The 25,292-nt window shown below is 51.7% G+C and overlaps 10 protein-coding genes across 10 annotated transcripts; 4 read left to right on the plus strand and 6 right to left on the minus strand.

The window, feature by feature from the left end:
• Positions 1-481: 481 nt before the first annotated feature.
• On the minus strand, positions 482-3,843 carry CC77DRAFT_993888 (hypothetical protein; the record flags this gene model as incomplete). Its single annotated transcript, XM_018536429.1, has 8 exons — positions 3,230-3,843; positions 3,112-3,178; positions 2,789-3,050; positions 2,571-2,735; positions 2,337-2,515; positions 1,234-2,284; positions 1,066-1,184; positions 482-978 (listed from the first exon to the last, which is right to left on the minus strand). The coding sequence occupies exons 1-8, from the start codon at positions 3,362-3,364 to the stop codon at positions 482-484; spliced, it is 2,475 nt and encodes an 824-aa protein (XP_018383739.1). The 5' UTR covers positions 3,365-3,843.
• A 307-nt stretch (positions 3,844-4,150) lies between these two features.
• Positions 4,151-6,535, minus strand: CC77DRAFT_227552 (aldolase). The gene has a single exon (XM_018530737.1). It carries the CDS (start codon positions 6,255-6,257, stop codon positions 4,206-4,208), a length of 2,052 nt encoding a protein of 683 aa, XP_018383740.1. The 5' UTR covers positions 6,258-6,535; the 3' UTR covers positions 4,151-4,205.
• Positions 6,536-11,430: 4,895 nt separating this feature from the next.
• CC77DRAFT_1022532 (monothiol glutaredoxin-5, mitochondrial precursor) lies at positions 11,431-12,086 on the plus strand. Its single transcript, XM_018525483.1, has 3 exons — positions 11,431-11,466; positions 11,520-11,793; positions 11,915-12,086. Exons 1-3 carry the CDS (start codon positions 11,440-11,442, stop codon positions 12,076-12,078), a joined length of 465 nt encoding a protein of 154 aa, XP_018383741.1. The 5' UTR covers positions 11,431-11,439; the 3' UTR covers positions 12,079-12,086.
• Positions 12,087-12,497: 411 nt separating this feature from the next.
• CC77DRAFT_940974 (hypothetical protein) lies at positions 12,498-13,681 on the plus strand (the record flags this gene model as incomplete). The annotated part of the gene is made up of 2 exons (XM_018534758.1): positions 12,498-12,720; positions 12,831-13,681. 2 exons carry the CDS (start codon positions 12,498-12,500, stop codon positions 13,679-13,681), a joined length of 1,074 nt encoding a protein of 357 aa, XP_018383742.1.
• Positions 13,682-13,886: 205 nt separating this feature from the next.
• On the minus strand, positions 13,887-15,524 carry CC77DRAFT_227615 (heme peroxidase). The gene is made up of 2 exons (XM_018530739.1): positions 14,856-15,524; positions 13,887-14,804 (listed from the first exon to the last, which is right to left on the minus strand). The coding sequence occupies exons 1-2, from the start codon at positions 15,266-15,268 to the stop codon at positions 14,093-14,095; spliced, it is 1,125 nt and encodes a 374-aa protein (XP_018383743.1). The 5' UTR covers positions 15,269-15,524; the 3' UTR covers positions 13,887-14,092.
• A 567-nt stretch (positions 15,525-16,091) lies between these two features.
• Positions 16,092-18,094, minus strand: CC77DRAFT_1022534 (hypothetical protein). The gene has a single exon (XM_018525484.1). It carries the CDS (start codon positions 17,714-17,716, stop codon positions 16,370-16,372), a length of 1,347 nt encoding a protein of 448 aa, XP_018383744.1. The 5' UTR covers positions 17,717-18,094; the 3' UTR covers positions 16,092-16,369.
• A 551-nt stretch (positions 18,095-18,645) lies between these two features.
• Positions 18,646-20,425, plus strand: CC77DRAFT_1063642 (MFS general substrate transporter; the record flags this gene model as incomplete). Its single annotated transcript, XM_018528641.1, has 4 exons — positions 18,646-18,664; positions 18,847-19,465; positions 19,516-20,126; positions 20,184-20,425. The coding sequence occupies 4 exons, from the start codon at positions 18,646-18,648 to the stop codon at positions 20,423-20,425; spliced, it is 1,491 nt and encodes a 496-aa protein (XP_018383745.1).
• A 90-nt stretch (positions 20,426-20,515) lies between these two features.
• Positions 20,516-21,886, minus strand: CC77DRAFT_227583 (hypothetical protein). The gene has a single exon (XM_018530738.1). It carries the CDS (start codon positions 21,726-21,728, stop codon positions 20,898-20,900), a length of 831 nt encoding a protein of 276 aa, XP_018383746.1. The 5' UTR covers positions 21,729-21,886; the 3' UTR covers positions 20,516-20,897.
• Positions 21,887-22,081: 195 nt separating this feature from the next.
• CC77DRAFT_1063644 (ribosomal protein S12/S23) lies at positions 22,082-22,711 on the plus strand (the record flags this gene model as incomplete). Its single annotated transcript, XM_018528642.1, has 3 exons — positions 22,082-22,091; positions 22,203-22,451; positions 22,533-22,711. The coding sequence occupies 3 exons, from the start codon at positions 22,082-22,084 to the stop codon at positions 22,709-22,711; spliced, it is 438 nt and encodes a 145-aa protein (XP_018383747.1).
• A 454-nt stretch (positions 22,712-23,165) lies between these two features.
• CC77DRAFT_1042270 (hypothetical protein) lies at positions 23,166-24,954 on the minus strand (the record flags this gene model as incomplete). The annotated part of the gene is made up of 2 exons (XM_018527266.1): positions 23,166-24,779; positions 24,832-24,954. The coding sequence occupies 2 exons, from the start codon at positions 24,952-24,954 to the stop codon at positions 23,166-23,168; spliced, it is 1,737 nt and encodes a 578-aa protein (XP_018383748.1).
• Positions 24,955-25,292: the final 338 nt, after the last annotated feature.

Raw genomic sequence — 25,292 nt, forward strand, 5'->3', positions numbered from 1 at the left:
CGACCCTAGAGCTTTGGTGTGGGCGTCTAAGCAGAGCAGCGGTACCTTGTCTGTAGAGCGGTGGAACTTGTTTGACGATTGTCTGAATAGTGTGGAGCTGACGGCAATTGCTACTGCCGGCTGGTGTCTTGAGAGCGCTGGCTCATTTGCGGTCAATAATATTATACAAGTTTACATATAGCGGCCGTGACATTCGTTCACCGTAGACACGAGGCTGTGAAGCAAGCCTCTTTGTGCTCCAAGTCCTCCTGTTTTACGCCGCACTGGTTTTGGTTGAGAAACCCCTGGACCGGACCAAGCCGGTCAATGATGGGCCCTAAATGATAGCTCTCAAAGCTATTACAAAATGTACTGTGAAATGAAGACAAGTCCAAATTTAAATCCATGTGATGATCGTGGCACGTTCGTTCCGGTGCTCCGTTATGATATTGCGGGAGTGCATACTGCTGCGTCTCGAACTCGGCGAGAAAGATGAGCAATTTCAGGTACTCTGTCCACTCAAGAAGAAGTCTAGCTCGCTCGGACCGCCCCTGCTGACTTCGTTTTCGGCAAGTTGCTCGAGCAAGCTGAGGAAAGGATCCTTGCTGTCAGGATCTGTATGCACTGACGCGCCTGATGTGCTTCCAGCACCGGGGGTCGGCTGCTGGTCGTATGGCGTCGGCATACTCAGCATAGGGTCGAAATGGATCGGATGGCTGTTATCCTGGTTTTGGTTGAGATTCGCTGTCCGCGGAACTGGTGATGGCGCCAGACTCGCAAACTGCGGCAGTGGTGAAAACGAAAAGTTTGGCGAAAAAGGAAGAGCAAGTCCACCACCGTTAGCACTCGGTGGATTCAAAGAATTGCTCGGTAACGGTGGAGTATAGGGTGGCACACTGGATTCATTAGGATGCGCTCTAGTATCTCCCGGGCTTGGGTTTGATTCCGAAGTACCGGCATCGGAAGGTCTGTGAGTATGTACAGTAGGCGGATGAGTGGCTGATGTAGGTGTTGGGGGAATGGCCTGAGAATGGGCTGCAGGTTTGGAAGATGAAGTTGTGGCTCTTCGTCTCTTGTTTGGGTGACCGTTAGAGTATTGTGGTTGTTGTGAGGGCGCGGAATGCTTTTGGTAGCCTTGAGCGTTCCCAATGACGCCGCTAGTCATGTACATGTTATTGCGTTGTTCGATGTTGAAGGTTGCAAGGCTATCGAATTGTTAGCACAGTATGTGGACGCTGAGACCCGTCCGCTTACCCTTCGTGAATGGATTCGACCGCTATATCCAAAAACGTAACATGCGCTCCATCGAAGATCTGGCCAGGGTACCTGTCGAAGAAGTCTTCGAGTTGAAAAACCGGCGCATAGCGCATAGGATTGCTTGCCAATGATTGGACAAGCTCTGTGTGACATCCGTAAATAGTTTGCAGTGTGTCTCGCTGATGCTGAGCTCCAGCCCAGATGAAGCGAAGCTCGGACAGTTGCTGCATCTCACGAGACAGAAATTCTGCACTGACTGAGAAAACCTCTCCTTCTCTTCCTGGGTAGTGTGCTCCATGCACATGTATCGTGCCCGCTGTGCATATACAATAACCAACGAAGGCCGGCCAATCTATGATAGAAGAAGCCCTGCCTATTTCAACCAGTTCGGCAATGGCATTTGCATGAAGGAAGCATAGGTTGGTCGCTTCGATCTGCCAGGGTTGGTGTTGCGACGTCCCAGAAAGCTCGGCCAAGTCTACAGGGAGAAAAGGCCGATAGATGAGGCAATGTATGAGGTGGTAAATCAACTTGCTGAGAACAAGTATGGTACTGTCGGGTTGACCAAAGAGAGCCTCGATGGAGGTAAAGGTATCTTGTGTCTCCGATGCCCATATGTCGAGTTCTTGGCGGATTTTGGATAGGTTGGATAATGAGTGCCAGGGAAAGTGTGAATCACCCTTGACACCACCGGCTGCAAGGTAGCGATTTGTTATACCCAGGATGCGTGCTATGCCAATCAGCATACCCATACTTCCTTGTCCGCCTTTTCCAGTGCCGCCCATGAACTGCAAATTGCATCCGTTTGGAAAGTAGTCACCGTCTATCAGCATCGCGCCGGGGTGCAGCTGCCAGCTCGGCAATCGTAGCACAATTGATTCATCCGCAATTAACGAAGGTCGCTTGGAGCCGGTTGCAGCGAAACGGTCCATGAGGTAACACGACCAGAATAGTCGGCGTCGCCCTTCACGTTCGGCAGGTGTGACTTTCATGCCGGTTGGTAGTTCGCGATGTAGGTCGAGCGCAAACGCCATGCTGATAGCGGAATCTTGAGAACGAAGTCAGTCCTGTACTAGCTTGCGATAGCGACGAGTTCGTACTCAGCAACATAAACGTCTTCTTGCCCTTGCCTAACTGAAAGCTTGCTTGCGAAAGCAGCATCAGTGTCTGCAAGGTTTCGATAGAGGGCTCATCTATCTCAAGTTCCAGCCGAGCACGACGGGCATACTCTTGTCCGATGCGCACTGCAGAGCTGTATCCTCCGAAGTGGGGTGCATATCTGGGGTACATATATTAATTGTGTTCAGGAATACTCAGGGGTGGGCGAATCGTACCTAGCACTCACGGCGTAAATAGCATAGGCTAAGTGACCGGGAAGCTGATTGGCCTGTAGTCGCTGTCTCGTGGTCGACTCGTCCAGGATATAGTAGGGCTTTCCATGAATTCTGGCGAAATAGGTGTCTAGAAGCAGGTCGGGAGCTAGGGTAGGCGATTGTATACTAGACACTATTAGCAATGCGCCGGGCCAAGATGGTATGCTGTGAGTAAGTACCTTGGCTCAATGGGCGACATCAACTGATTCGCATGGTTGGTGGCACTCGAGCGGCGGGGCGATGGTTCGTGTGGGGATTGCGACGATGCGAGATCTTTTGGTTTGGTGTCGACGGCGGTGTTGTTGTCCTGGGAGGCGGGGTCGGTTTCGGTTGGGTCATCGCTCTTTCCTTCGGAAACCAGGCGCTTTTCCAGGCCGTCAACACGCTTCAGAAGGGCCTCGAGGACGTCTGTCTTTGGTCCTCGTTTTTTGGGAACAGCGTCTGTAGCGGGCCGTCAGCTCATGTTTGGATGCGTCTAGGGGCGTTTGAGAGTGGAGCGTACCATATATACACGGACAGTTGAACACCTGACAGGCTTCACAAGTCGGCCTTGTGCGATTGCACTTGATCTTGAAGCTTGGGTTAGTACACCAAGTGGGAGATGAGTGTAGAAACGCTACCTTTCGCTTTCGACAACTCTTGCAGTTCATGGCCTCTCGGGGCTCGTTCGAAACGCGGCGGGCGGGAAGTCGGTCGATACCGATCTGAGGTCTAGCCATTGCGGCGGCCAGTGACTGCGACACTTCGGTGGACATAGCGACGCTATAGGACGATGGACCAGAAGCATTCTCTGGCTCAAAATGTACAAGTTGATCGCGAACAGGACGTTAGGAAGAAGAAAGCACGCCCACGGTACAGCGTAAGATGTAAGTTCAAATTAAGGCCTATGGCAGTGGAGACAAGCAGGGGGTGCGCGGACGGCGAGGCTTGATGAAGCGGGAGTGCGCGCCCACTCGGATGCGACTCAGTGGATGCTGTCGACTAGGAATTTGCAGCTATGGAACCGCTGGGGTGAAGGGGACGCGTGACGACGATCTCGGGGTATCTAGCCTTGCGTGGTAGAACAGCCCACGAGCGAACCTTGGAACCGTTGGGCCGAGTCGAGTAGACGGTATGGAATACGCAGCTTTCGGGGCCCTTGCTAGGACAAAAACACGACAATCATGAGGCCACTGGGGTAAGAGGCTAGCCGCACGTCAAGGAATCGTCCATCTCATGCCGTCTCAGCCAGCGCACCGTGCCTCGGTTCTCTGCCATGCAGCTACTAGCAATTTGGCACTTAAATTGCGCCCGTCTCACGCAGCTATCTCGTCTCGGTGTAGCTGCGCCTGTAGCGCCGGACTGCATCGAATATGTTCTAGAAAATCCGGGGTATCGCTCGCAAGCCAATCAGTCCAGACTGCCGTACCATTAGCTGCAGCCCCCGTCCCCGGTAACAGCTCCCACGAGGGCCCCCGTCATCAAGAGTCACCCGTCATCCCTGGTACTCGCTCCTGTCACGCTGCATGTGCTCTACATATCAAGAACAGGGTTGTCGTGTGTGACTGTGTGGACATGAATGTGGTCATCAAATGTGTACATTGCTAATTGCTGAATTTAAAAATGTCCCCTTCCGGATGCCAAACGCACAAAATCATAACACACGTTTTGGCCGACGAGCTTCCGTATTGTTTCAACTGTCGTCCATGCTGAGACGTCAGCAATACCATATGCTGTCCATCCGGCCGATGTAGCAATTGCCAATGGGTCGGCCTTACGGGGCCCACTGGCCAAGTCAACGAACACCTTGCCTGCAGCCTTCGTTCCTGTCGCCCCATGTCCGTTGGTGCTTCCATTCCTTCCGGCAACCCTGTAGTGCTTCAGCAGGGGCACCACCAAGAGCGATTTCTCAGCAGGCAGAGCCGAGATGATAACAAACGGCTGCTGCAGCCGCTTCACGTCGTCTACCGATCGTACCGGTGACACGTCAGTGGATAGTGGCCCGTGAGATCTGAACCCTATCGTATATATGGGCCCAATACCCAGGTTCTTCAGTGCAAAAATCGAGGCTGATGCATCGGCCTCGTTGCTTGCAAGCAGCAAGGCTGCCTGTCCACTGTATGCTGAGGGCACAAAGTCGCGAGTCAGTGTTGCTCGGATACCCTTCCATCTCGTGTTGTCCCCTATGAAGGAGGCGTTGCTTGTCCCTGAGCGCACCAACACGGTATCAACTTGCCCAATGGCCCGCGCAGCATTCGACAAGGAAGGTAGATAAGGCGCCGAAGCCGCTAAGGGTGGGTTGATGTATGCACCACCAAAGTTGTTGCGTCGAAGAATGTGCTCAATCGAAGCCTTGGGCGCTCTCTCTGCAAACCCAAACGAATGCGGCAGGCTAAGCTCGTTGAAACACTTCTCGAAAAACATGGCTTGCGACGTCGATCGAAAGCTTCCGATACCGTAGATGTCTTGCTTCGGCATCTGGCCCATAGTGTGGAGCGCTGCATTAATCTCGGCTGCGCTAAGCTGGCCAGGCGCCGCAATCATCGGTAGCAATGGATGTGTAATTGGAGTGAATATCTTGTTCAGCGTCCTTGATAGCTGGCCCATAGGGCCCATGTTGAGTCCTGAAAAGGGCGGGTGAGGATATTTGGCCTGTATAGTAGACCGGAAGTACTCCAGCTCGTAGTTCTCCTGCATCGAGTTGACCAGTGCGTACATCTTGACAATATCCCCATAAACGGCGCCCAATTCGAACAGGCGCTGTGTTTCAGGTGAGGTCCACTTGAAGTTACCCGAGAAGTCGTGGAACGCCGAGATTATCTTGGTGCACGCCTTGTTCTCGGCCAGCTTCCTCCTAATCTCCTCTGGCAGCCACAGTTCCACATCGATATATTCGCAACCCCATTGTATCGCGCGCGCGAGGTACCGGTAGAAGAGTGAGGGATCGTCCATGGGAAAGCGGCCATTTTCTTTTGTGCACCTCGTGGTGAAGATGATTGGCAATTCTGTGCGTTGGCGCAGTACCATGACCTGCTCGCCGACATACTTCAAACTGGGTATCTTGCTGACTGACCCATCTGGCAGAGGCTCCTCCAGCAAGTCGACTCGTATTTCGATTGCATCTGCGCCGACGGATAGGATATCCAGGTTAGGAAGCGCAGCGTGTACATCAGGAAAAGTAGTCGATATCAGTGTCGTGCGCGCTTTCTTGGTGAGATCGCGATGGGGCCCGATCTGGCCCAGAATGAAGCCGAGGTATCGCGACACGTCTCGACGGAAAAATGGCGATCGGGTATAGAGGTATTCATAGTCGCATCGGTCGGTGATGCTCTCGTCCAGTTCGTAACCGCCGTCTACGCGATGGGTGTTGATCAACAGCCTGGAGCGGTCCCAGGCGTCCAATTGTGGTTTGGCCAGCCTATTGCTTAGACCGTAGACCGTCTCTCGCGGCCCTGCCAGTGCGTCGTCAACCGATGTCGCCGACTCCCATTTTTGGCCCAGGACATCCGCGAAGATGCCTACAATGTCCTCCTCGCCCTCGTTGTGCAGAATTAACAGCGCCGGCCGGGCGCCACTCGGAATCTCCTGCACATCTATGACGGCGCCTTCCTTGAGGTGGGAGGTGGTCGTCGTCGTCGTCACGCTCCCGGTTTGCACCATGGTAGCCATGGGTGGGTAGAGTTGTGCGCTGTGCTGCTTGTTACTGTTAACCGTAGGTGTTGAAACCGTTGATGCGATGCTGGATCTCGGCGAGAATGCGACGGGCGGTATACAACTGGCGAACTCCAACAACCGTCGCTACCATCTCTCAAACGTCGACGGGTGTGAGGCGGTGGGGCTGTGTCTGGAGAAATACAGGCGTCTCAGAGTGAGCGCCGTATATTCATCCGTGGGGTGGTGGGATGCAGGACCAGGTCTTGATTTAATCGCGGTGCGTGTGAAGTTTGGAGATAGTGAGATAGAACCATGTCCAGAGCAGATGGAAGCACCAAGCTTCCGTAAAACCCGCGCGTCTGTTGGCTCTAAAGCCGTCCTATGGCTGGACGGTGAATATGCCGTTAGAAAGGGCACTAGGCGTTGCTTGCTCGGGGCAGTAGGATAGTGAACGGACCAGTGCGGGCACCGTGGTACGCTCGCCGATAGCTGGAGCTCGAATTTATCCGTAGGCTTGCCATACCGTCGCTAAACCCGCCAATTTCGCACCAATCATTGTGTTTGCCATCAGTCAAGGTATTCGTGTGCCAAGTATATCACCTCCATTGCCTTCGTTTATTGCTGACGCGAATGTGTGGGGATTGGTGGAGAATGGGGGGTAGCGTGCGTCGCAGAGACATCCTTGGCCTGAGGCGATTGCCAAATGCCATATGTATGCCTCGAGGCTTGAAGTGCCCAGCAACAACACCACAGATACGAGCTTGGTATTCGGATAGGCGTATATCGATACTCCCCATAGGCGCACCGCTTGCGCGAGGCTGGCTCTAGAACTCCGCGAAACTGCATCCGCAATGTTCAAGAGGCGTCGCATCGCTTTCTTCAGCCCTATCGGCTTTTCCATGAGCGGCATGCCGCCCTGGGAGTAGTCGAGTAATGGGCCACCGGCGTATCTCGCTTTACGTACGGCTCCCACCCTCGAAAGAGCTGGAACAATTGTGCAAACAGTATTGTCACTTTGAGTCCTTGCGAGAGACTTGAGTACTTGCTACAGCCATCGATAACGTCCATGGACACCGCCGACCCCATCACTCCTACATGCAGCTCAACATCTCGCCAGAGGGAGGCAACGCAATATCTCCTGATTGACCAACATTAGGCTCGGCAGCAGTTGAGGCTCCGTTTCATCGTTAGTACTTTAGCCGGCAACCTTGGAGGAGGCGTCGGTGCAGCAGGTCTGACGAGACCTCGATCGCCTCATCAACGTCGGTTTTAGATTTTCCGAGACCAACTGCAGTGTAACGTAGGTCCACTCGCGGAAGCGTAATCATCGTCGATATCTGAAGGCTAGCTTATCAGACTACTAGTTTCCCGCGATCGAGACGTCACTACGAGCGGGAATATGACTAGGCCAGCGTGACAGCAACGAGAGGGGTCGATGCTTATCAAATCTTCGCGTGTCTTCGGCAAGATGCTTCGCAGCCGCTGTAGCGAGGCGAAGGAGACTGATTGACTGATTGAATGATTTACCTACCTTGTTCACCTTGAGCCGTCGGGCTTAGGCCAAGTATCACAACGGATAAATTGGCCAAGTCCAAAACACAATCGGGAGGCCTGAGGTCGTCCAGCCGTGCTGCAAATTTCCGGCCAAGCGAAAGGACCTACTCGTAGCCGTCAAGTGCCCTAGACTTTCTTCTACCCTTTCACACAACCTACACCAGCTCCATAGCTTTAGCATCCTCTCCAGCAACCAGCTACCCACTACAGACAACCTATATCGATCTCTCGACCGCATCTCAAACACTCCGCGCCGCAAACAGTCTCGACTTACGACCTCATGGCCAAGTCATTGCCGTACAAACAGCCACTGCATCCACGAGTTCAACGAACCCCATTCAAAACAACGCGTCCAAGATATTACGTCCCTTTGCTGCCTGATGAGCATTTTTACCAAGAAAAAAGACGCGAATCATAAACCAGATATCTTGAAGTTGAGGAGTAAATCCTATCTCGTTCTCTAGGGTACATGTACTGCGTTGCCCATCTCGCACTGCGTAGACAGGTTGGATTGATCTGACTCTAGCATCACCTCGATCTAGGAGAGGAGACCTAGTATCGCACCTATGGATTATTAGTCGCTCAATACTCTACAGGTAAGCTATCCTAAGTCTAGGGCTGATCTTATAGATTTGACCAAATGTGTCCTATCAACACATCGAAACCTGTGAACATTCTCAGGGGTTGGGCACTGGCCTCCTGTTCGGAAGCATTACACCTCTTGCGTCATGTTTGTGTTGTCACAGAGCTACTTTGGCAACTGTCGAGGAAGCTCAATTCGGCGCTGATTGTCATGACTCCAAGGGTATTGTCCCTATAATTGGTGGTAGCGCTTCAATAGCGTCACTGCAACTATGAGAAACGTGGCATATCGATTCTTGATCAGAAACAATCGTCTAGTCAGCTTGTTAGAATCGACGTGTTACGAGGTATAGCGACTATGTTCAATGCGTCTGTTTGAGCAGGCAAGATAAAACTATTTAAGTAGCGGTATTGAGCCATGTTCTTCAGTGAACGTTGGGTCGCCAAGCTTCGCGCAGATCCTGGGGAGTGCACATTAGGTTCGGAATAATCTGCCCGACCCGTTGCTGGGTATCTAGGTACTAAGGTTGCTTGAGTGGTGCACAACAGCCCTTGCGTATCAGAAGGAAGCAGCCGCGGAATTTGATCTGCAAATATGAGTCATGCAACTTACGACTCGATCATTCTCTCGTCTTTCTGCTTCTACTTAAGTAGATTCTATCCTGAGTCTCTCTTCTGGATCACTTCTGTACTTGCAGCTTGCAATCGTTCGCCTGTCGGCTAGACCTTAGAACTGATTATACCTAGGTAGGAATATCTTACGTCGCACTCGTATTGCAACACCTGACAACGGAAGAAGACGGCAAACGCCTAGGTACGCCCAAGAACTATGACCAAAGAATCGAGATGACACCCCGAGGTGAAGGGAATGCAATCTTCTCCGCCGCCGACCTCAACTCACGATGCAGTATAGCGGATTCAGGCCAAGGAGATCAGAACGATATGAGACGTAGCCATGATCGCATCTCAAACGGATACCTAATTCCTAAAAAAAAAAACTAGCCATATGTGCAATGGCATGTTCGAGGAAGGTTTGGAAACCACGACTCCTAATCTATTAGGGAGTGACTATGGCAGTGAAAAATGAGTGTATTAGCGGGCTCGAGTTATAGTCAGCCTTATGTGGTATGATCCTACGTCTTCGTTACCGTTCTATCAAATTTAAGCATTACAGCTAGGTAAGTACGGATGACTTACATGGGCCTTGATCGTATCGATCAAGTCATACTAGAAATGCCACTAACAGCCACTTCCTTAATCCCACCCTCCACGCTATACCATACATGACAAGGGGCTTTCACAGACTGTAAAAATACGTATTATTGGGAATAGCGAGATGCTAGGATACTAACATAGAAGTTGAACCTTGTCCTTAGGTAAAGATATAAAGTGAATGTATGTAGTATCAGATGGTATAGAAGTGCCTTACGTGCTCTAAGGTAATCACCTTATACCTCACTACAGCACTACAGAAGCTCATATAGCATTAAAACTACACTTACTTTAGCGCAAAGCACATATTCTTCACCTCTATCTTTATCTTCGAACTAATATCTTTGCGGTGTGCTGTCTCAACCTCGTCTACGTCCCCTGTTCTTCATCGTACTGTTACTGGAACAGGGGTTTTATGACTAGAGAAGGGGGTGTTGACTGTTGTTACAAGGATAGTGCCTCTACATAAATGGTCTTGTAAGTCACAGGCACGGCGTTCCGCCTTGGGTGCTATATTTATTCTCCCCGCGACTTTAGGACTGACTATGTTAGTAGTTTGCAAAGGCATAGTGTTTGGAATTCAGTGGTTATGACTGACTTTAAGAATATTGAAAGCTACTCACGAGACGAATTCTGCTAGACAGGCATGGCTATCGGACCGCTTATTGATGGCGTCTTGACGCAACACGTGAGCGGGTAATGATGTAAGTACCTGCTTCCGTAGCATGTGTCCATCCTTTCACTTTTCAGCTCCCAAGTTTAGGCTTCTTCATCAATATCCTTATCGGCGCGATATCTGTGACTTTTCCGTTCTTCGCAAACATCTCGAACGACACAGCGAAGCCACCTTCACTACTCCTTACGTCGTTCCATGTCGCCATCTCACAGACTTTGCACTATTCGTCCCAACCACCGTCATGTTCCTCGTCGCGCGGTAGTAGGGATTGGAAGAGTATGGGTGAGCCCCATAAATCGGCATCGATCTTCTTCTGTTTGTTGGGATGTCACATAGGCGAGAGATCTCTTGTTCTCTCCCATCTGATGAAGAGGCGGATCATCTGGGCGACCACCATCCAAGTACAGACTTGTTTGTCAATAGCTTTGTTAGTGTCAACTAGATACAAAACCGTCTGTTCCAAAGCTGTTAAAGGCGTCGGCGCATTTCTGAGCGATGTTTAGACGCAGTTGCTATCTTTAGTCATCTCTGGGGCTTGTATTGGACCGCTTGAGTATATCTCCTATATGACGTGACTGCAGAAGCGGCGACTGCTGTTGCTTGTGACTTGATATCGACTTGGTGTTCGAGTACTTCCACAGATAACTGTATCGGACATCAAATACTATATAGGTATTCGGTTTGCGTGAAATCAGGCTACGAGTGGTAAGTCTTTATCATATCTTGCTAGCCATCCCTTTACCTGTGCGCGTTGCATCAAGCATTATTAGTGATAACTACTTCACGCTGCTATAGGCTGTGAGCTTGGTCCAGGGCGCTGTCAAGTCGGACTCAAAGCCTGACTTTGATGGTCTTCCTGGTATTTGTGGAGAGCCTGGTAGCAGCCGTCTTCATGGTTGTAGGTGAAGTCGTCTTTACGCGACTCTTACCTCAGTACGTAACGAACTGCGGTTCTGGCCCCTCCGATGAGTACTGAGTTGGATCCTTTGCTTTGGTTGTCCACATGTCGATTAATAATGGTTCGATTTGCGCAAGGAAGGAAAAAGAACGAATGGGAGGTTGGTGAATCAGCGGCCTTGGCGTTCTGACCTCATCCAAAACTTCGGGTGCGGCGAACAGCGGAGGTGGTGGCATCACCAGACTTTCTTGTCAACACCACTTCAATCACCCACGATGTTCACAAGACGCGCAATCCCTTCAGTCAGTCCCTGAAACCCACGTGTAGTTATCATCTCCCACCTAACAATTACTAGGCTTTCCGAGCGGCAACCCGCGCAAGCACAGCTCGCCCCATCCCCTCGGCACGATTCCTCACACCATTCCAAGCACGATTACTTTCTGATGAAGTCCGTTCCGCGATTGACAGGGCTGTCGCATCATCGCCCGTTGTTTTGTTCATGAAGGGTACACCAGAGACACCACAATGCGGCTTCTCGAGAGCTAGCATACAGATCTTGGGTATGCAGGGGGTTGATCCAGAGAAGTTTACTGCCTTCAACGTGTTAGAGGATCAGGATCTTAGGCAAGGTGCGTCGCTCCGATTATACACCTTAGTCTGGCATTGAGACTATTGGACTCGAGTCGATGCACGTCTCGGGTCACCGCAGGACAATATATGCAACCATGCAGGCTGACAGGTGTAAAACAGGTATCAAAGAATACTCTGAATGGCCGACTATACCACAACTATACGTTGACAAGGAGTTTGTCGGTGGCTGCGACATCCTCATGTCTATGCACCAAGACGGATCGCTTGCGAAGATGCTGGAGGAGAAAGGTGTAGTCGTTCCCGCGGACGGACAGGCACCATAAGCAATACATGACGCAACAACGAAGCATGAAAAGTGTGTAAAGACTGTGTCATGCAATATCGCATTTACTGTAAACGCTTGGCAACTGCCTCTGTAACAACAAGAATGTATATGTTTGCGACGAATAAGGTATGCGGCGACCCGCATTGCTGGATTTTCCAAGACAACCTGATAACGTGAATGCCACTATTTTGAAAACACTTCCTTTCTGCAATTTGTCATGTTCTACATAACTGGATGCTCTTTCCCTTCAACGCGGGCGCGACTTCCTCCAGATAACCGGAGCACACCACGAACCTTGGCCAGTCTTGGATTCATTTCCACGCTCGGCTTCGTACCTCTCGACACATATAATACGTCATCCGCACCTGATCGATGCCACTTAGGATGGGAGTTGAGCGTACTGAACCCGCTCTAAGAATGCGCGGTAACGTGGACCTACCAGCGAAGAAGATATCGCTCGCAAGAGTGAAAAAGACAATTTCAGCTGCCACCTTCTTCAAGAGGCAAAACAATAAGATTTACAAAAGAAACAGTACACTCCAGGCAACTCTCAGAAACTCAAAGTTTACCGGCGAAGACGCTAATGCTACGACATTGCTGAGCGCCAAGTCACGCTCTTCCCCACGAAGCATAAAGAAAAGTGGAGGAAAAAAGAGATCCTCGGGGAGGCACCCTCTGAATGTGTTCTTCAAAGGTGCTGCACAACTATTCTTTTATCGGCGTACAGGGAACTAATACCATTCCACACAGATGCTAGCGACGAGTACCGCCGCCATCTTTACAACACTACCTCACTCAACATCACCAAAACTCTCAATTCACTTCTCCATAACCTCTACGATAGTACTCTACGAACGATCACCCCGGACAGTAGTCAGCAAAATTCCAACGCCTCGCCCCTAAGGCTTTCCGGCCCAGCAAAGTACGAACGTCTAGCCACCCAACTGTATCAGCCCATCTCTCAGTTCAAGCTATCACTGCGGCGTATCGACAGTAGAGGAAAGAGTGTACGGTTTGTGCAGACACTGGAAACTCGTATGCTACACTATGACGAGTTGATTGCCAAAGAGACGAAGAAGCTAGGAACGCTGCAGAAAGAGTGGGAATCTGTCGTGAGTGAGATCTGGAAGCTGGGAGCTAAATGTCTGGGCGACGAAGCGATGGCAGAGATGCTATTCACTGAACAAGGATTGTATGAGAAGACCTTGCCACTTTCCTCATCTCCATTTAAAGCCACCGACGCTGAAGACACTCTGTTCATTCCTGAGAACGACAGCTTTTCTCCACGCTACAAACCTCTTGTCGGCAAAAGGCGTGTTACTTTTCTCGAAGAAGAAGAAGAAGCACCAGGCGTTTGTGGCAAGTACGACGCCACGCCAACAGATCAGTTCCCAGATTTTATCCATCAACCTTCAAGTGATCGCAACGGCACGTTGCCTCTCATACCAGATTTATCTGAGGGCGAGACTAAGGAGCTGGAGAAAATGGTGACGGAGCTAGGCAAACAGGAGATGGGTGATTTCTGCAAGATTGAAGAGGATCATGAGGCGTACTGGAAAAAGAAGACGGCACAGCTTGCGAATGCGCTGAAGAGTGACTGAGGGGGCGGCGAGTTGAAGCGCCATCGAATGAGAACATATCATTTCTAAGACCAAAACAGACGTGATTACAGAACTCTAGAAGATGCAGACCATCTGCTTTAGCAAAAAGACAGTATGTATAGATGTCGGTAAGATAGCGAGGCATAAAACACTATGCATACTGTCACATACACGGTTATAGTCGCCGTTACCTCACTTCCCGATCGAGAACTCAGTACATGTGTATAACGTTTCAAAAATCTTGTTCTTGTGCTGTATGCTCAAAAGTCTACAATGCGGACTATTAAACAAGTAATCTCCGAAAGTGATCTAGCACATGCTGCCTAAGAAAAGCAACGGTCTAATAATCTAGATGGATATCTCTGGCTCAAAGTTAAACCCCAATCTTCCCTCGCACTCTCTTGTACAAACTTAGTCGAAAGAGCTCTTGAAGACGTATCGCTGATCCTCAGGTTGTTGGAATGGTACACCAAGCTCGAACAGCGTCATTACGCTTTCAGAGAAGTCCTTGAAGAAAGCGTCGTTGTCCTTTGCGTACAAATCAGTGTACTTCCTGAAGCTTTTGTCCTTGACAAGCTCCATGTCAGTCGGCAACATCATCAAGCTCTTAGTCTTGACGTCTTCAAACTGCTTGGGACCGTTCCACTTCTTCCATGACCACTTCTCCTCAACCAGGAGCTTGTAGTAGTCGTTGGTCAGGGTAGTAGGGGAGAAGGTCCAGGGGCCGTCAAAGCCAGAGCGGTCGGTGTGGCAACGGCCTAGGGCGTGTGCACCAGAGAGGGCGACCATGGCGCGGTCATCGAAGCCCATGCGGCCGAAGATGGCGCGAATGTGGCTAGCGTCCTTGCTTGCGTCGGGCAGACGACCGTCGGGCGTGCAGTAGGAGACGTCGCGGTCGGAGCGTCCAGCTCGGTATGGAATCTTGGGACCCTGCATCTCCTGGATGGCGCAGACACCAGCAAGAATCCACAGGTCGGAGTATGTGATCCACGGGAAAGCCTCCTTGACGGGCTCAAGGAAGTCGCGGGCAGCCTTGAGACCAGCATTGGCGCCGTGGTCGCCTTCGGGAGCGAAGCGCATAGTAGCACCGTTGGAGCCACCAGTTCCGGTCAACTTGTCGAAGCTGTTGCTCATTAGCACCCCTGTTTGATGGAAGAGAAATCATGGTACTCACGTTCCCGAAGCGTGCCATGCCAGACGCAGCAGTACAGGTCCGTAGCTGCCATCGTCGTAGTCGTCGTGCTCCTCGAGCCTCTTTGCGATATGATCGTAGACCTTCTGGTAGTCCTCGAACCTAGGTGTGAAGATCTTCCTGCTGCTGGTCTGACCAAACAATTCGGGTTTGTATGTGTACAGGCTGTATACACCAGCACCAACGAGGAGGGCACCAGCACCCCAGGCTAGGCCAGTTGGGTTGCCTTCGTGCTTGTCTGGTCCTTCCTGCTGAGAAGCGTATCCGCGTTGCTGGCTGCGGAAGGCGTTCTGTGTGGGTGCGACGAAGCGGGCAGAGGAGCGGGTTGAGGTGGTACGGAACGAGGGAGCGGCGGTGCGCAGGGCGCGGGAGAAGCTTCGTGAGGCAGATGCCATTGTGCTACAAGTCGAGAGGTGTGTGTTGATAAGCTCAATTTGCCTCTGAGGTCAATTGGCGTTTGCACAAAGGCAGTAAGATCGAAGGGAGTAACAACGAAGAAGCAACCAGGTCGTAGGCGCGGGAAAGCTTTTAAAGATAATGTTCTCAATGCCTCGGACACCCGATGGCGACAATCTTTCTTTCTGGAAACAACGGCAAAGACCCACTCTGATAGCCTCTGCACCAATCAGATGCATTACGGGGCATAACCGTCTGGACCCTTGGGATTACGATATCTGATGCCGCCGCGACACACGTCCGATCGCGAAGCCATGTTTCGCCGATTGGGAAATTTTGTCCAAATTATCTGGCAGATGACAGAGTTGGAGTTATTAGGCAGGGGAAACCGTGGTTTTGTAGCCTCAAAGGGCTGGGCGTTGCCCTCGTGCATAATCCGACTTCCACACGCTGTGATTCGCCGTGGCCGCGTCGATCGACGCAGGCCAGCCAGCCAAATGAGGGGTAACAGATGAGGCTCTGCGGCATCTTCATTCCATCTCTTGGGCGGCGCATGTCGTCACCTTCTACTCGTCGTGTAGCAAACTTCACTCTCTTCACCCCCCCCCTCGTTCTTACCACGGTGGTACTTACCATGCTGGGTAGACACGGTGGCCAACCAGAGCTTTCGCGTACTAAGCCGCCGAGACTGACTCATGCCATGCCCACATGCCGTTCCTCTCCGATGAGCGGCGTGCACGGCAAAAGTGGGCGCATCGCTCAAAGAGGTAGTTTTCTCGATCTAATAGTGGTACCTCACTGTTTCTCCATGCACGGGATTTGTCAAGTAAAACATGAGTTCAATTACTGCGAATATCCAAGGCGTTCGTACCGGTAATGAAAAAGAAGCCAACACAGTCAACGCCTCCCATCCGCTGTCCTTCAATGCAATCCCAAGTCTTGATTAACGCCTTGCAAGGAAATGCTCACTCAGTTTGTGTGCGTGAAGAAACCAGAATGAATAACAACTCCAATGCCATGACATGAATGCGATCATTACCCGAAACATTACCTCTCTCGTGTATTACTCATCCAAACGTGAAATGCACAAACGAAAATGATCAATACAGATGGCCGTTGTGCGGAGGCATACCCATGATCATACCGAGATAGGGATGCGGGTGTGGGTAACCGTCTAGGCTGCTGGTAGGTGTGGAAATGCCAGAGTTGGATGCTGTTGGTGGTCGCGACTCTTCCATATTCCTCTTGGCTGCGTTCTCGGCTGCTTCCTTGACGATTTTGGGCTTGAGGAGATCCCAGGACGTGTTATTGGGATCTTTAGGAATGGTGATGGCACGCTTGTAGGCCGGGCAGGCTTCTAGCTCTTTGACGCTGATGGGCGGAGTCAGTTGCAACGCCTTTTCTTTGAAAAAGTTCTTGCGCCGTGACTTCTTTGCGTTATAGTCGGAGGTCCTAGCTGTTCGCTGCATCTCTTCCCATTGCTCCATTTTCTTTGCAAACATCTGGCGCTCTTCTACCTGCTTGGCCTTTGCAGCCAGCCATTCAGTCCACCATGCGGCAGTCTCTTCTGTGTTGGGAGTCTTCTCTCTTGACTCCCTGTGGAACTCGGCAACGAGCTTCTGTACATCTGACCGCAGGTAGATGGTCTTCAACGCATGCGTACTCGCGGGCCCCACGCCGACAAAGTTGCCCCAAGAATCGAAGATGCCACTGGGCAGAGCAGCACGGATGTAAGAAACGTCTTCGCCGTTTAGGCCCCGCAGCTGGGCAATTGCATCGTATTCCTTGACAACCTGGTTGTTGAGACAGTCTTTGCACATGCGACGCAGAAAGGCCCAGAACGTCTTGCGAGTGTTTGGCGCACCGCAGTCCATACAGCCATGCCCATGACGCAGATGGGCGAACTGGAACTCGGTGAGACCTGGAGGTGGGTCCGGCATGTCGTTTCCGTAGTAGTAATCCCTGCTATGCTTCCAGAGCATGGGGTTATCCCGCAAAAACCGATAGCATGAGGCAATCTTGCTACGCATCTCCAGCAGCTGCGCAGGGTCCGAATACGAAAGTATGATGAACCAACAGTCCAAGTCGACGCCTTTGGACAAGATCTTGCCCCTCCGTAATCTCGTCGGCTTGCGCTGCTGCCACTGTTGATTTAGCAGCTGGCGGGCCGGTGCCGCAACGAGTGGAGTCGTCGCATCGTTTCCCGAGTAGACAGCAGGGTTTGCCGCCTGCTCAGAGTCCTTTCTGCCCTCGTCGCCCCGCTTGCGCTTCAAACTGCCTTCGACCATTGCCAAGGGCACATTGTGAGACCGTACCTCTTGCGCCAGCCCCGCACGCTTCCCGCCGGGGCGCCGACAGTTGATCACGGTTGCGTAGGCTTGATCCGGTGTCTGCAGGAATGGAGTCTGCTTGTTGACTGTAAAGGCGACATATTTGGCATTCACCATCTCGGGTCAGCAGGCCAGCCGCTCTGGGTATCGTAACGGGTCGCTCGCAGTCACACTTCCACGTATAGGCTCGGGCCTTGCATAAGGTGCTGGCAAGATGGCGGAATTGGAGTGTGGACGGTCGAGAGGCTGAAGGAAAGAAAGGAAAGGAGTGTGGACGACGCTGAGACTTTCGCGCGCCCAGGCTTGAGTTGAGGTCGGCTGCCGAACCAAACTTGCCCGACTACAAGGTTGGCCCTTCGGATATAAAACCTGGCCCCTACTCAGCGCGACCACCCGTAGCCATCACATCTACAGTGTCCAGTTGACATCAGCCTAGAAGTGTACCTGGTAAAAAAATACGTCTGCCAGTGGAGATATGGATCCAGGAACTCTTCACGACACTGACATGCGGAATGATGCGCGCTCGCTATGCCGCATCAATCTGCTCCGATGCATCTTTTTCCCATTAGGCCCGACGCCACACCGCTGATCACATGGTTACATCACACGCGAGGCGCACGCTTACGGGCCTTTTTTACAGGTTTGAGCCGGCCAAAGTCGCCTGTCCAGTTTGCTTGTTGCCAGAGCCGAGTGCTGGATGATTAGCAGCATGCTGTCTGCGCCATCTCCTTGTGTACCCGTGACTTGGCGCTGGGAACGGCAGAGCAGCTTCCTAATGAGGAATTGCATCGCTTACGCATGGGAAAAAGGGCAAAGTCAAAGATGCGGGGTTAGCGAGCGTGGAGGATGCGAGAGTGGTCAGATCTAGTGCTAGGGTCACCAGCGACCTCGGCCTTCGCAATGACTCTATCTCGTTATCCGCTTTCCACGTTATATTCTCTTCACTCCCGCCTGTTTCAAGTGCAGTGCAAGCGCGAACCTGGCGTCGGATCTACCCCGGTGCACTAGTTGACCAACCAGGTGGATTGAACAAGTCAGCTTCCATCATGTTTGGAAAGAAAGAGAGTAAGTTGCATCTCGTCATTACACTGCCAAGTTGTCTCGGATCACTCCCCCGGAATGCTTGACGAATCTTGTCAGCTTGCAAGCTTATCGTCAGATTCACGTCTCTTGCTTCTTCAAGGCGTCCCTCCATGCAACACGACGTATCCCTAGATTCGCTGGATCACGCTGATCATCTGCAAAAGATGCACCGTCTTCGGACTTTGAGAAGACGGACCCTGTCCCTCGTTACGACAACACCTACGATGACGACCCAGCGCTCGTTCAGTGTCCACCAAACACTACAGAATCCAAACTCGTGGCCAAAATCGACCTCCATGTTATTCCTTTTCTCTGCATCATGTATCTTCTGGCCTTCCTGGATCGTGTCAATATCGCAAACGCAAACGTCTTTGGACTCAGCGTCGAACTCGACTTACTACGGGACAACCGCTACAATACTGCCCTGGTCATCTTCTTCATTCCGTACATCCTGTTCGAAATCCCTTCCAATGTGCTCCTCAAGAAGATGAAGCCTCGAGTCTGGCTCAGTATCTGTATGTTTGGCTTCGGACTTGTAACTATGCTACAAGGCTTCGTGCAGAACTACGCTGGTTTACTTGCGACTCGATTTTTTCTCGGTCTATTTGAAACCGGCATGTTCCCCGGTGCGTTCTACTTAATCGGCATGTGGTACCGGAGACACGAGGCGCAGAAGCGATACTCGTTCTTCTTCAGCTCAACAACTCTGGCCGGAGCTTTTGGCGGGTTGTTAGCCTCTGCAATTGGCAAGATGGAAGGTATTTCGGGATACCGTGGGTGGAGGTAAGTTTTAGATGTGCAAGTGCACACCCAACATACACTGACTCCGACAGATGGATCTTTATTCTCGAAGGACTCTTGACCGTTCTAGTTTCCTTCGCATTCTTCTTCTTGCTTCCAAACTTTCCAGAGGAAGTTAAGTGGCTTTCGGAGCCCGAACGCGCCTTCGTCAAAGCCAGGCTCCAGATCGATCAAGGGCGCTCCGCGCGCGAACGACCCATAAAAGCCAAGGATGTGGCGAACATCTTCAAAGATCCCAAAATCCTGCTCGGCGGACTCATGTACTTTGGCTTGATCGTTCCCGCCTATGGATATGCCTACTTCTCCCCGACTATTATCCAGGATTTCGGCTACTCTCCTATCCAAACACAACTTCACAGTGTTCCCCCATGGGCTGCCGCGTTTGGCTTCTCGATGCTTGTTGCGTGGTTCTCAGACAGGCTCAAGCACCGCTTCATGTTCGCCATTTTCCCTATTGCTGTCTGTATCGCCGGTTTCGCTATTCTCATCTCTGTGCACGACAATCGCAACCTACAGTACGCGGCGCTCTTCCTAGTAGCGATGGGGGCCTACACCGCTATGCCAGTCATCGTATGTTGGTTCAACATGAACTTGGGTGGCCACCACCGTCGAGCTGTGGGAAGTGCATGGCAGGTTGGTTTTGGTGAGTAATTCCTGATATACACCATATGAGATGTTGAGAACTGATTAAACACCCTAGGTAACATTGGTGGTATTATTGCAGTCTATTCATTCTTGAAGAAAGATGCGCCGAAGTATACAAGAGGATACTCAATCGCTATCGGTTTTGTATGCCTCAGTGGATTGAGTTGCTGCGCGTACTTTGTCATGTGCAGCTGGGCAAATCGGAAGAGGAACAAGAGCGTCAGGGATGTTGGGTTGACGGAGTACGAAAAGACCGAGATGGGCGACCTGAACCCGGAATACCGCTACCTCTTGTAGACGGTAAAACAAAGACTAGACAAGGAGGAGAACAAGAGCAGATACTGCAGAATCTAACCTTGATCAGGTTAATAGAGAAAATTACAGAGATGTGGTTTTCTCACTATTGAGCTCCTGACTTTATACAACGCTATATGAATTCTTATGACGCTGCCTTTACACGATACGGTGTAGCAGCCCCAGTGTGTCATACTCACCGCGTGTGTAACATCTTTTGCTACGCGTCTCAGGTCTTATTGGTCGTCTTGCACGCGACCTTTCTAACATTTTGCTACTAACCCTAGAATGTTTCAGTGAAAGCTTATCTGACTTCAATCAGAGCTCCTTTTGAAATATGTGTGGCGTCTTGGTATGAAGGCGTGTGGATCCTTCTGGGTCTGGAGAATACAATCTCAATAGGTATCTCGGTCTACACTGACCCGTGCATAAATAGGTGGTTTTGCGCAATTGTTGTGTGTAGTTGCTTGCCATCTCAGGTAACGCTCGGTGCCGTCGTGACGCTTGCAGTGTCCACGCTTTCTTCGCTGCCATGCCCCCAGATCTCTTTACTCTCGCTCTCAACTCCCCTCATAGCCTTTGCAACTTCTTCCAACCTTACAACGACCTCTTGCACACCCTTGTTTACCTTCTCAAAGTACCTGTCATTCTCCTCTCTCCTCTTCCGGCTCAACTCGATATCTTTTTCTGTCTCCTCCTCAAGCTTGATGCGATCAAACAACTTCTCACCCTTTCCGGATCCTGCCCCGTCATGAGGGTGTGCAAGGCTCTGTGGTTGCAGATCGTTCGCTTTGCTATCCTGTGACTTCTTCTGTTGTTCGGGTGTCTGTTCATCCTCTTCTGAGCGTGCCCATGCTTTCGCGAGTTCTATCTGCGCTTTTCGCAGCTCATCAAGGGCTCGGGAATGTTCAGAACCGAAGACGGTCATACCTGGTCCCTTGATGGCGCTCAGCTCCACCTCCTCCAATGTGTTCTGCATCTCGGCCCATATTGCTTCGGCGCGTGACGATGCTTCGGCATCTGCTGCTTGGCTATGCTGTCTTTGTCGCCGTTGGAAGGGCGCAGAAGGATTTGTGGAAGTAAGACTGAGGTGGTCGCCATCGTTGGTTGTCGTAGGTGGAAGAGGTCGCTGCGAATCTGGGGAGAGCAGTGAACGTTGGCGGACTAAGGGCGTCTTTGTAGGGGATCGAATCTCGTGTAACGAAGTGTTGGAAGCATTGTGCGATGGTGGCCCAACGAAGAGGGCAGGAGCAGGTAGGCGATTAGTTTGCGTCTTGGTGACTTTCTTGACGTTTTGGGAGGCCATAGTGACGCGCGAGTTAGGCGCGTAACGTAAAATACTAGTTGTAGTATCGTGGACCCTGTATGAGTCTTACGAAGGGCACTTGATTGAACCTCTGCAGCTTCTAAAACTGCCAACAAGCTGAACCTGTGACTTGTTCGGTATTGACAATTGATGTTCCTGTCTCCCCCAGATGGGATGACGATGGCCCGATAAGATAAGATGGCGTGGTGGCGCTAGGCCGTTTGCAGGCCAGCGCCGCTAAGCTGTGGGGCTTGGCTCTGGCGCACACTGATTCCAGCCGCTCTCGAAAATACTTCGACGTCTGCGATACTAACCACACTCTCCCCAGCACACCCGTCGTCAATACCGCAACCATGGGTAAAGGTACGCAACTACTCTCTCCAGCAGCCCCCGATCGACGACAAATGCACGATCCCGCGCCTTCGCCGTCTTGGATACCGTCGTATATTGTGTAGTTGCTCACAATACCATCAGGAAAGCCAAGAGGTCTCAACGCCGCCCGCAAGCTCCGCAACCATCGCCGCGAGGGACGATGGGCGGACCTCCACTACAAGAAGCGTCTTCTCGGAACCGCCTTCAAGTCCTCCCCCTTCGGTGGATCTTCCCACGCCAAGGGCATAGTCCTCGAGAAGGTCGGTGTTGAGGCCAAGCAGCCCAACTCCGCTATCCGAAAGTGTGTCCGTGTGCAATTGATCAAGAACGGAAAGAAGGTCACCGCTTTCGGTATGTCACTATCTGGAGATTGAGGAGAGCTCCGAGATGAGCCTGTGGCGAGCATGAGAGCACGGGCTAATAATTTGGCAGTTCCCAACGACGGTTGCTTGAACTTTGTCGATGAGAACGACGAGGTCCTCCTTGCTGGTTTCGGTCGTAAGGGCAAGGCCAAGGGTGATATTCCCGGTGTGCGTTTCAAGGTCGTCAAGGTTTCCGGTGTCGGTCTGTCCGCACTGTGGAAGGAGAAGAAGGAGAAGCCCAGGTCATAGAGGACTCGTCTGCAAGGAGTCAAGGAAGGAAACGAACGTGGACCACAAGCCCGCCATGAACGAATGATGGAATCCGCGGATCACTATGGGAGGTTACCGGAGTCTTTACATTGGGATATCTGTGCTTCTACTCGGCATATGAAAAGTCATGATATGCTGGAGAGTTAGATAGAGAATCTGACTCGTTCAAGCGCCCACTCCGTTTGCATATGTCTATGGAGTGAAGTTTGGTGCGTCGCCACATCGTCCATGAAGTTGAGCAACCGTGTTTTATGGAAGCTGCACATGCTACAAAGTATCGTTTATTGAAAAGGACATTGTATTCTACACTAAGCATTCCGTTCAACGTCAACCGACTTGGACTGATGCAACATAGGAAAGAGGCGCCGCCGGGTATCTTAAACAAAACGCCAACCACACATGCAATCTCAACAACTCTAGGATAAAGTTTACCCTATTTCGTAAACATAGCATTAAACGTATCCTCCAATCCTGTATCCTTGGGAGTCCCATAATAATCATACTTCAGCTTCGGGCTAGCGAAGAGCTCCGCGTCCCTCTTAACATTCTTTGGTACACCCAGGCCATCTAGGCCTGATACTTCTCCCACGCCTCCTTGTGTCTTCTGTTCCTTCTTAAAGAAACTGGGTGCGTTTTCTTTGAGAGGAGGAGTCCAGACACTGGGTTTCCAAGGGTTGGGTTTCTGGCTCGCAGAGAGGGAGGTTGGTGGCGGGGCTGGGACCCGGTGACGGAAGGGGTTTGGGTCTGGCTTTGAGAAGATGGAATGGGGTTCGTTGAAGCGAGGAGGTGCTGCGGGTGGTGGGGTTGTAGTCTTGGAAAACTGATTGGATATGATCTCTGGAGCTTGGGAAGAGAAACGGCCTCTGGGCTTAGTTGGTGTCCAGTCCATGTCGTCAGCACCCAGGAACGCGGATCGCTGAGCGAAGGGGGTGGTGACATCGGTAGCGTGTGTAGTGTAGGAGGCTTCTGAGATGGTTGGTGACGGAGGGAGAGGAGAGGATTCTTTACCCTGTTCAAATCCAGTCGTGAAAGCTTGCGCCATACTATCGAAGAGGTCTGCCTGGGGATGAGCCGGATGGTAAGAGCCTTTCCTGACCTTCTTCGCGCTACCAGGCACCTCGGGAACAGGTTCTCGAGTCGCTTTTGGGAAGGAGGGTGCAGCGCCGTATACGATGCGCACAGCCTTCCATGCCATGAGGGACGAGAAAGCTAGTATGCCGAGCATGCCCATGTGAGTGTGCCGGAAGTGGTCGAGCGTCTCGTTATTGATTTCGGTGCCTTGCCAGTAATAGAGGCTTACGAAGCGGAGGACAACCGCACTTACGCGGATCACCCACAAGGACATGAGCCCACGCATTCGTCCTGTAAGACTGTTCATCTTGACTTTCAACTTGGGATTCCACCAGACTGTAAGAGCGTCGGCAATGATTGCGAACTTCAACCACTTGAGTACTACGGGTGACAGTACACAGACTTCATCGATCCAGCCATTTGACTTGGCCTGGGTCCAACAAGTATCCCAGCTGAACACTTGATACGCCCGTATATCTTGGTCCGGACCCATAATCAACCCAGCACTATGCCAAACCACGCCTATTACCGTGCTCAAGATGTAAGTCCACTTGGCCAGCGAAATGAGCCTCAGTGTCCACGCTTGCCGGTGGGTGTGTACGGTCGTGCGCTTCTGCTTGGCCGCTTCCATTATGCGCGCCAGATTGTCTGCTCTAGCGACGTGATTCGCATTCCTGATCTGATGTTGGACTCGAGGCAGACATTCGCTGCAGACTTGTGGGTATCGGGTCTCGAGCTCGTCCTTGTAGTCGTCATACGCGGCTAGATATTGGTCGTATGCCGGGTCGTCTTCTTCAGGGAGGTATTCACCGAGGAGTTTGGCGTAGAGGGTCTGGTTGCGCTGACATGTGTCGCAGAAGATGTCATCCCCCACTGTGGACATGGCAGGTGTTGGTGAGCGCGACCGCAGGTGTTGAAAGGAGGCTTGAGGTGCGGATGCGATTTCTTCCAGGGGCGGATCTGTGATGTTTCCACGCTAGAAACAAGTCAGCTGGGAAGAGTTGAGGGGACACGCAGCGAGTATGTACCTCATCGAAGTGATTCACTGCGTCGCATTGCGGACAGTGAAATGTCTTGGGTATGTGTAAGAAGGTGTCGCGTGACTGGTTGTTGCAGTAGTGACAGCGCAGCCTGCGCCGTAACAGCGCCATGGTGAAGGAGACACCTGGAGTATGTGGTGATGGCAATGGTCAGTGTTGATGCACCATGTCATGGGCAACGACGTGTTTCGGCAGAATGTCGAGGCTGCCACACCGCCCGAGCGCCGGCGCGGAAATTTGGTTCACCATGTCGAATGCACTGTTCACCACTTTGGGAGCGACGACTGCCGACAACGCATCACGGCGGACAGAACAGTGGCCCAGGAACTTGCGGCACCATCGCCCGAATCGAACGTCCCGGCTATATCCATCACTCCACCCCTCGTCGCCCGCCATTCGATGGCTCGGTAGTCCGCAAACCCTCGCACATCCATCTCAATCGCCGCCGT

This window comes from Alternaria alternata (assembly GCF_001642055.1).
Source record: "Alternaria alternata strain SRC1lrK2f unplaced genomic scaffold CC77scaffold_16, whole genome shotgun sequence".
Lineage (NCBI taxonomy): Eukaryota > Fungi > Ascomycota > Dothideomycetes > Pleosporales > Pleosporaceae > Alternaria > Alternaria alternata.

Coding starts and splice junctions, on each gene's coding strand:
- CC77DRAFT_227552 (XM_018530737.1), bottom strand. CDS start 6,257: ATGGCTACCATGGTGCAAACCGGGAGCGTGACGACGACGACGACCACC.
- CC77DRAFT_227615 (XM_018530739.1), bottom strand. CDS start 15,268: ATGGCATCTGCCTCACGAAGCTTCTCCCGCGCCCTGCGCACCGCCGCT. Junction 14,805..14,855: donor GCATGGCACGCTTCGGGAAC/GTGAGTACCATG, acceptor AATGAGCAACAG/CTTCGACAAGTTGACCGGAA.
- CC77DRAFT_1022534 (XM_018525484.1), bottom strand. CDS start 17,716: ATGGTGAATGCCAAATATGTCGCCTTTACAGTCAACAAGCAGACTCCA.
- CC77DRAFT_1022532 (XM_018525483.1), top strand. CDS start 11,440: ATGTTCACAAGACGCGCAATCCCTTCA. Junction 11,467..11,519: donor CAAGACGCGCAATCCCTTCA/GTCAGTCCCTGA, acceptor AACAATTACTAG/GCTTTCCGAGCGGCAACCCG. Junction 11,794..11,914: donor GGATCAGGATCTTAGGCAAG/GTGCGTCGCTCC, acceptor GGTGTAAAACAG/GTATCAAAGAATACTCTGAA.
- CC77DRAFT_227583 (XM_018530738.1), bottom strand. CDS start 21,728: ATGGCCTCCCAAAACGTCAAGAAAGTCACCAAGACGCAAACTAATCGC.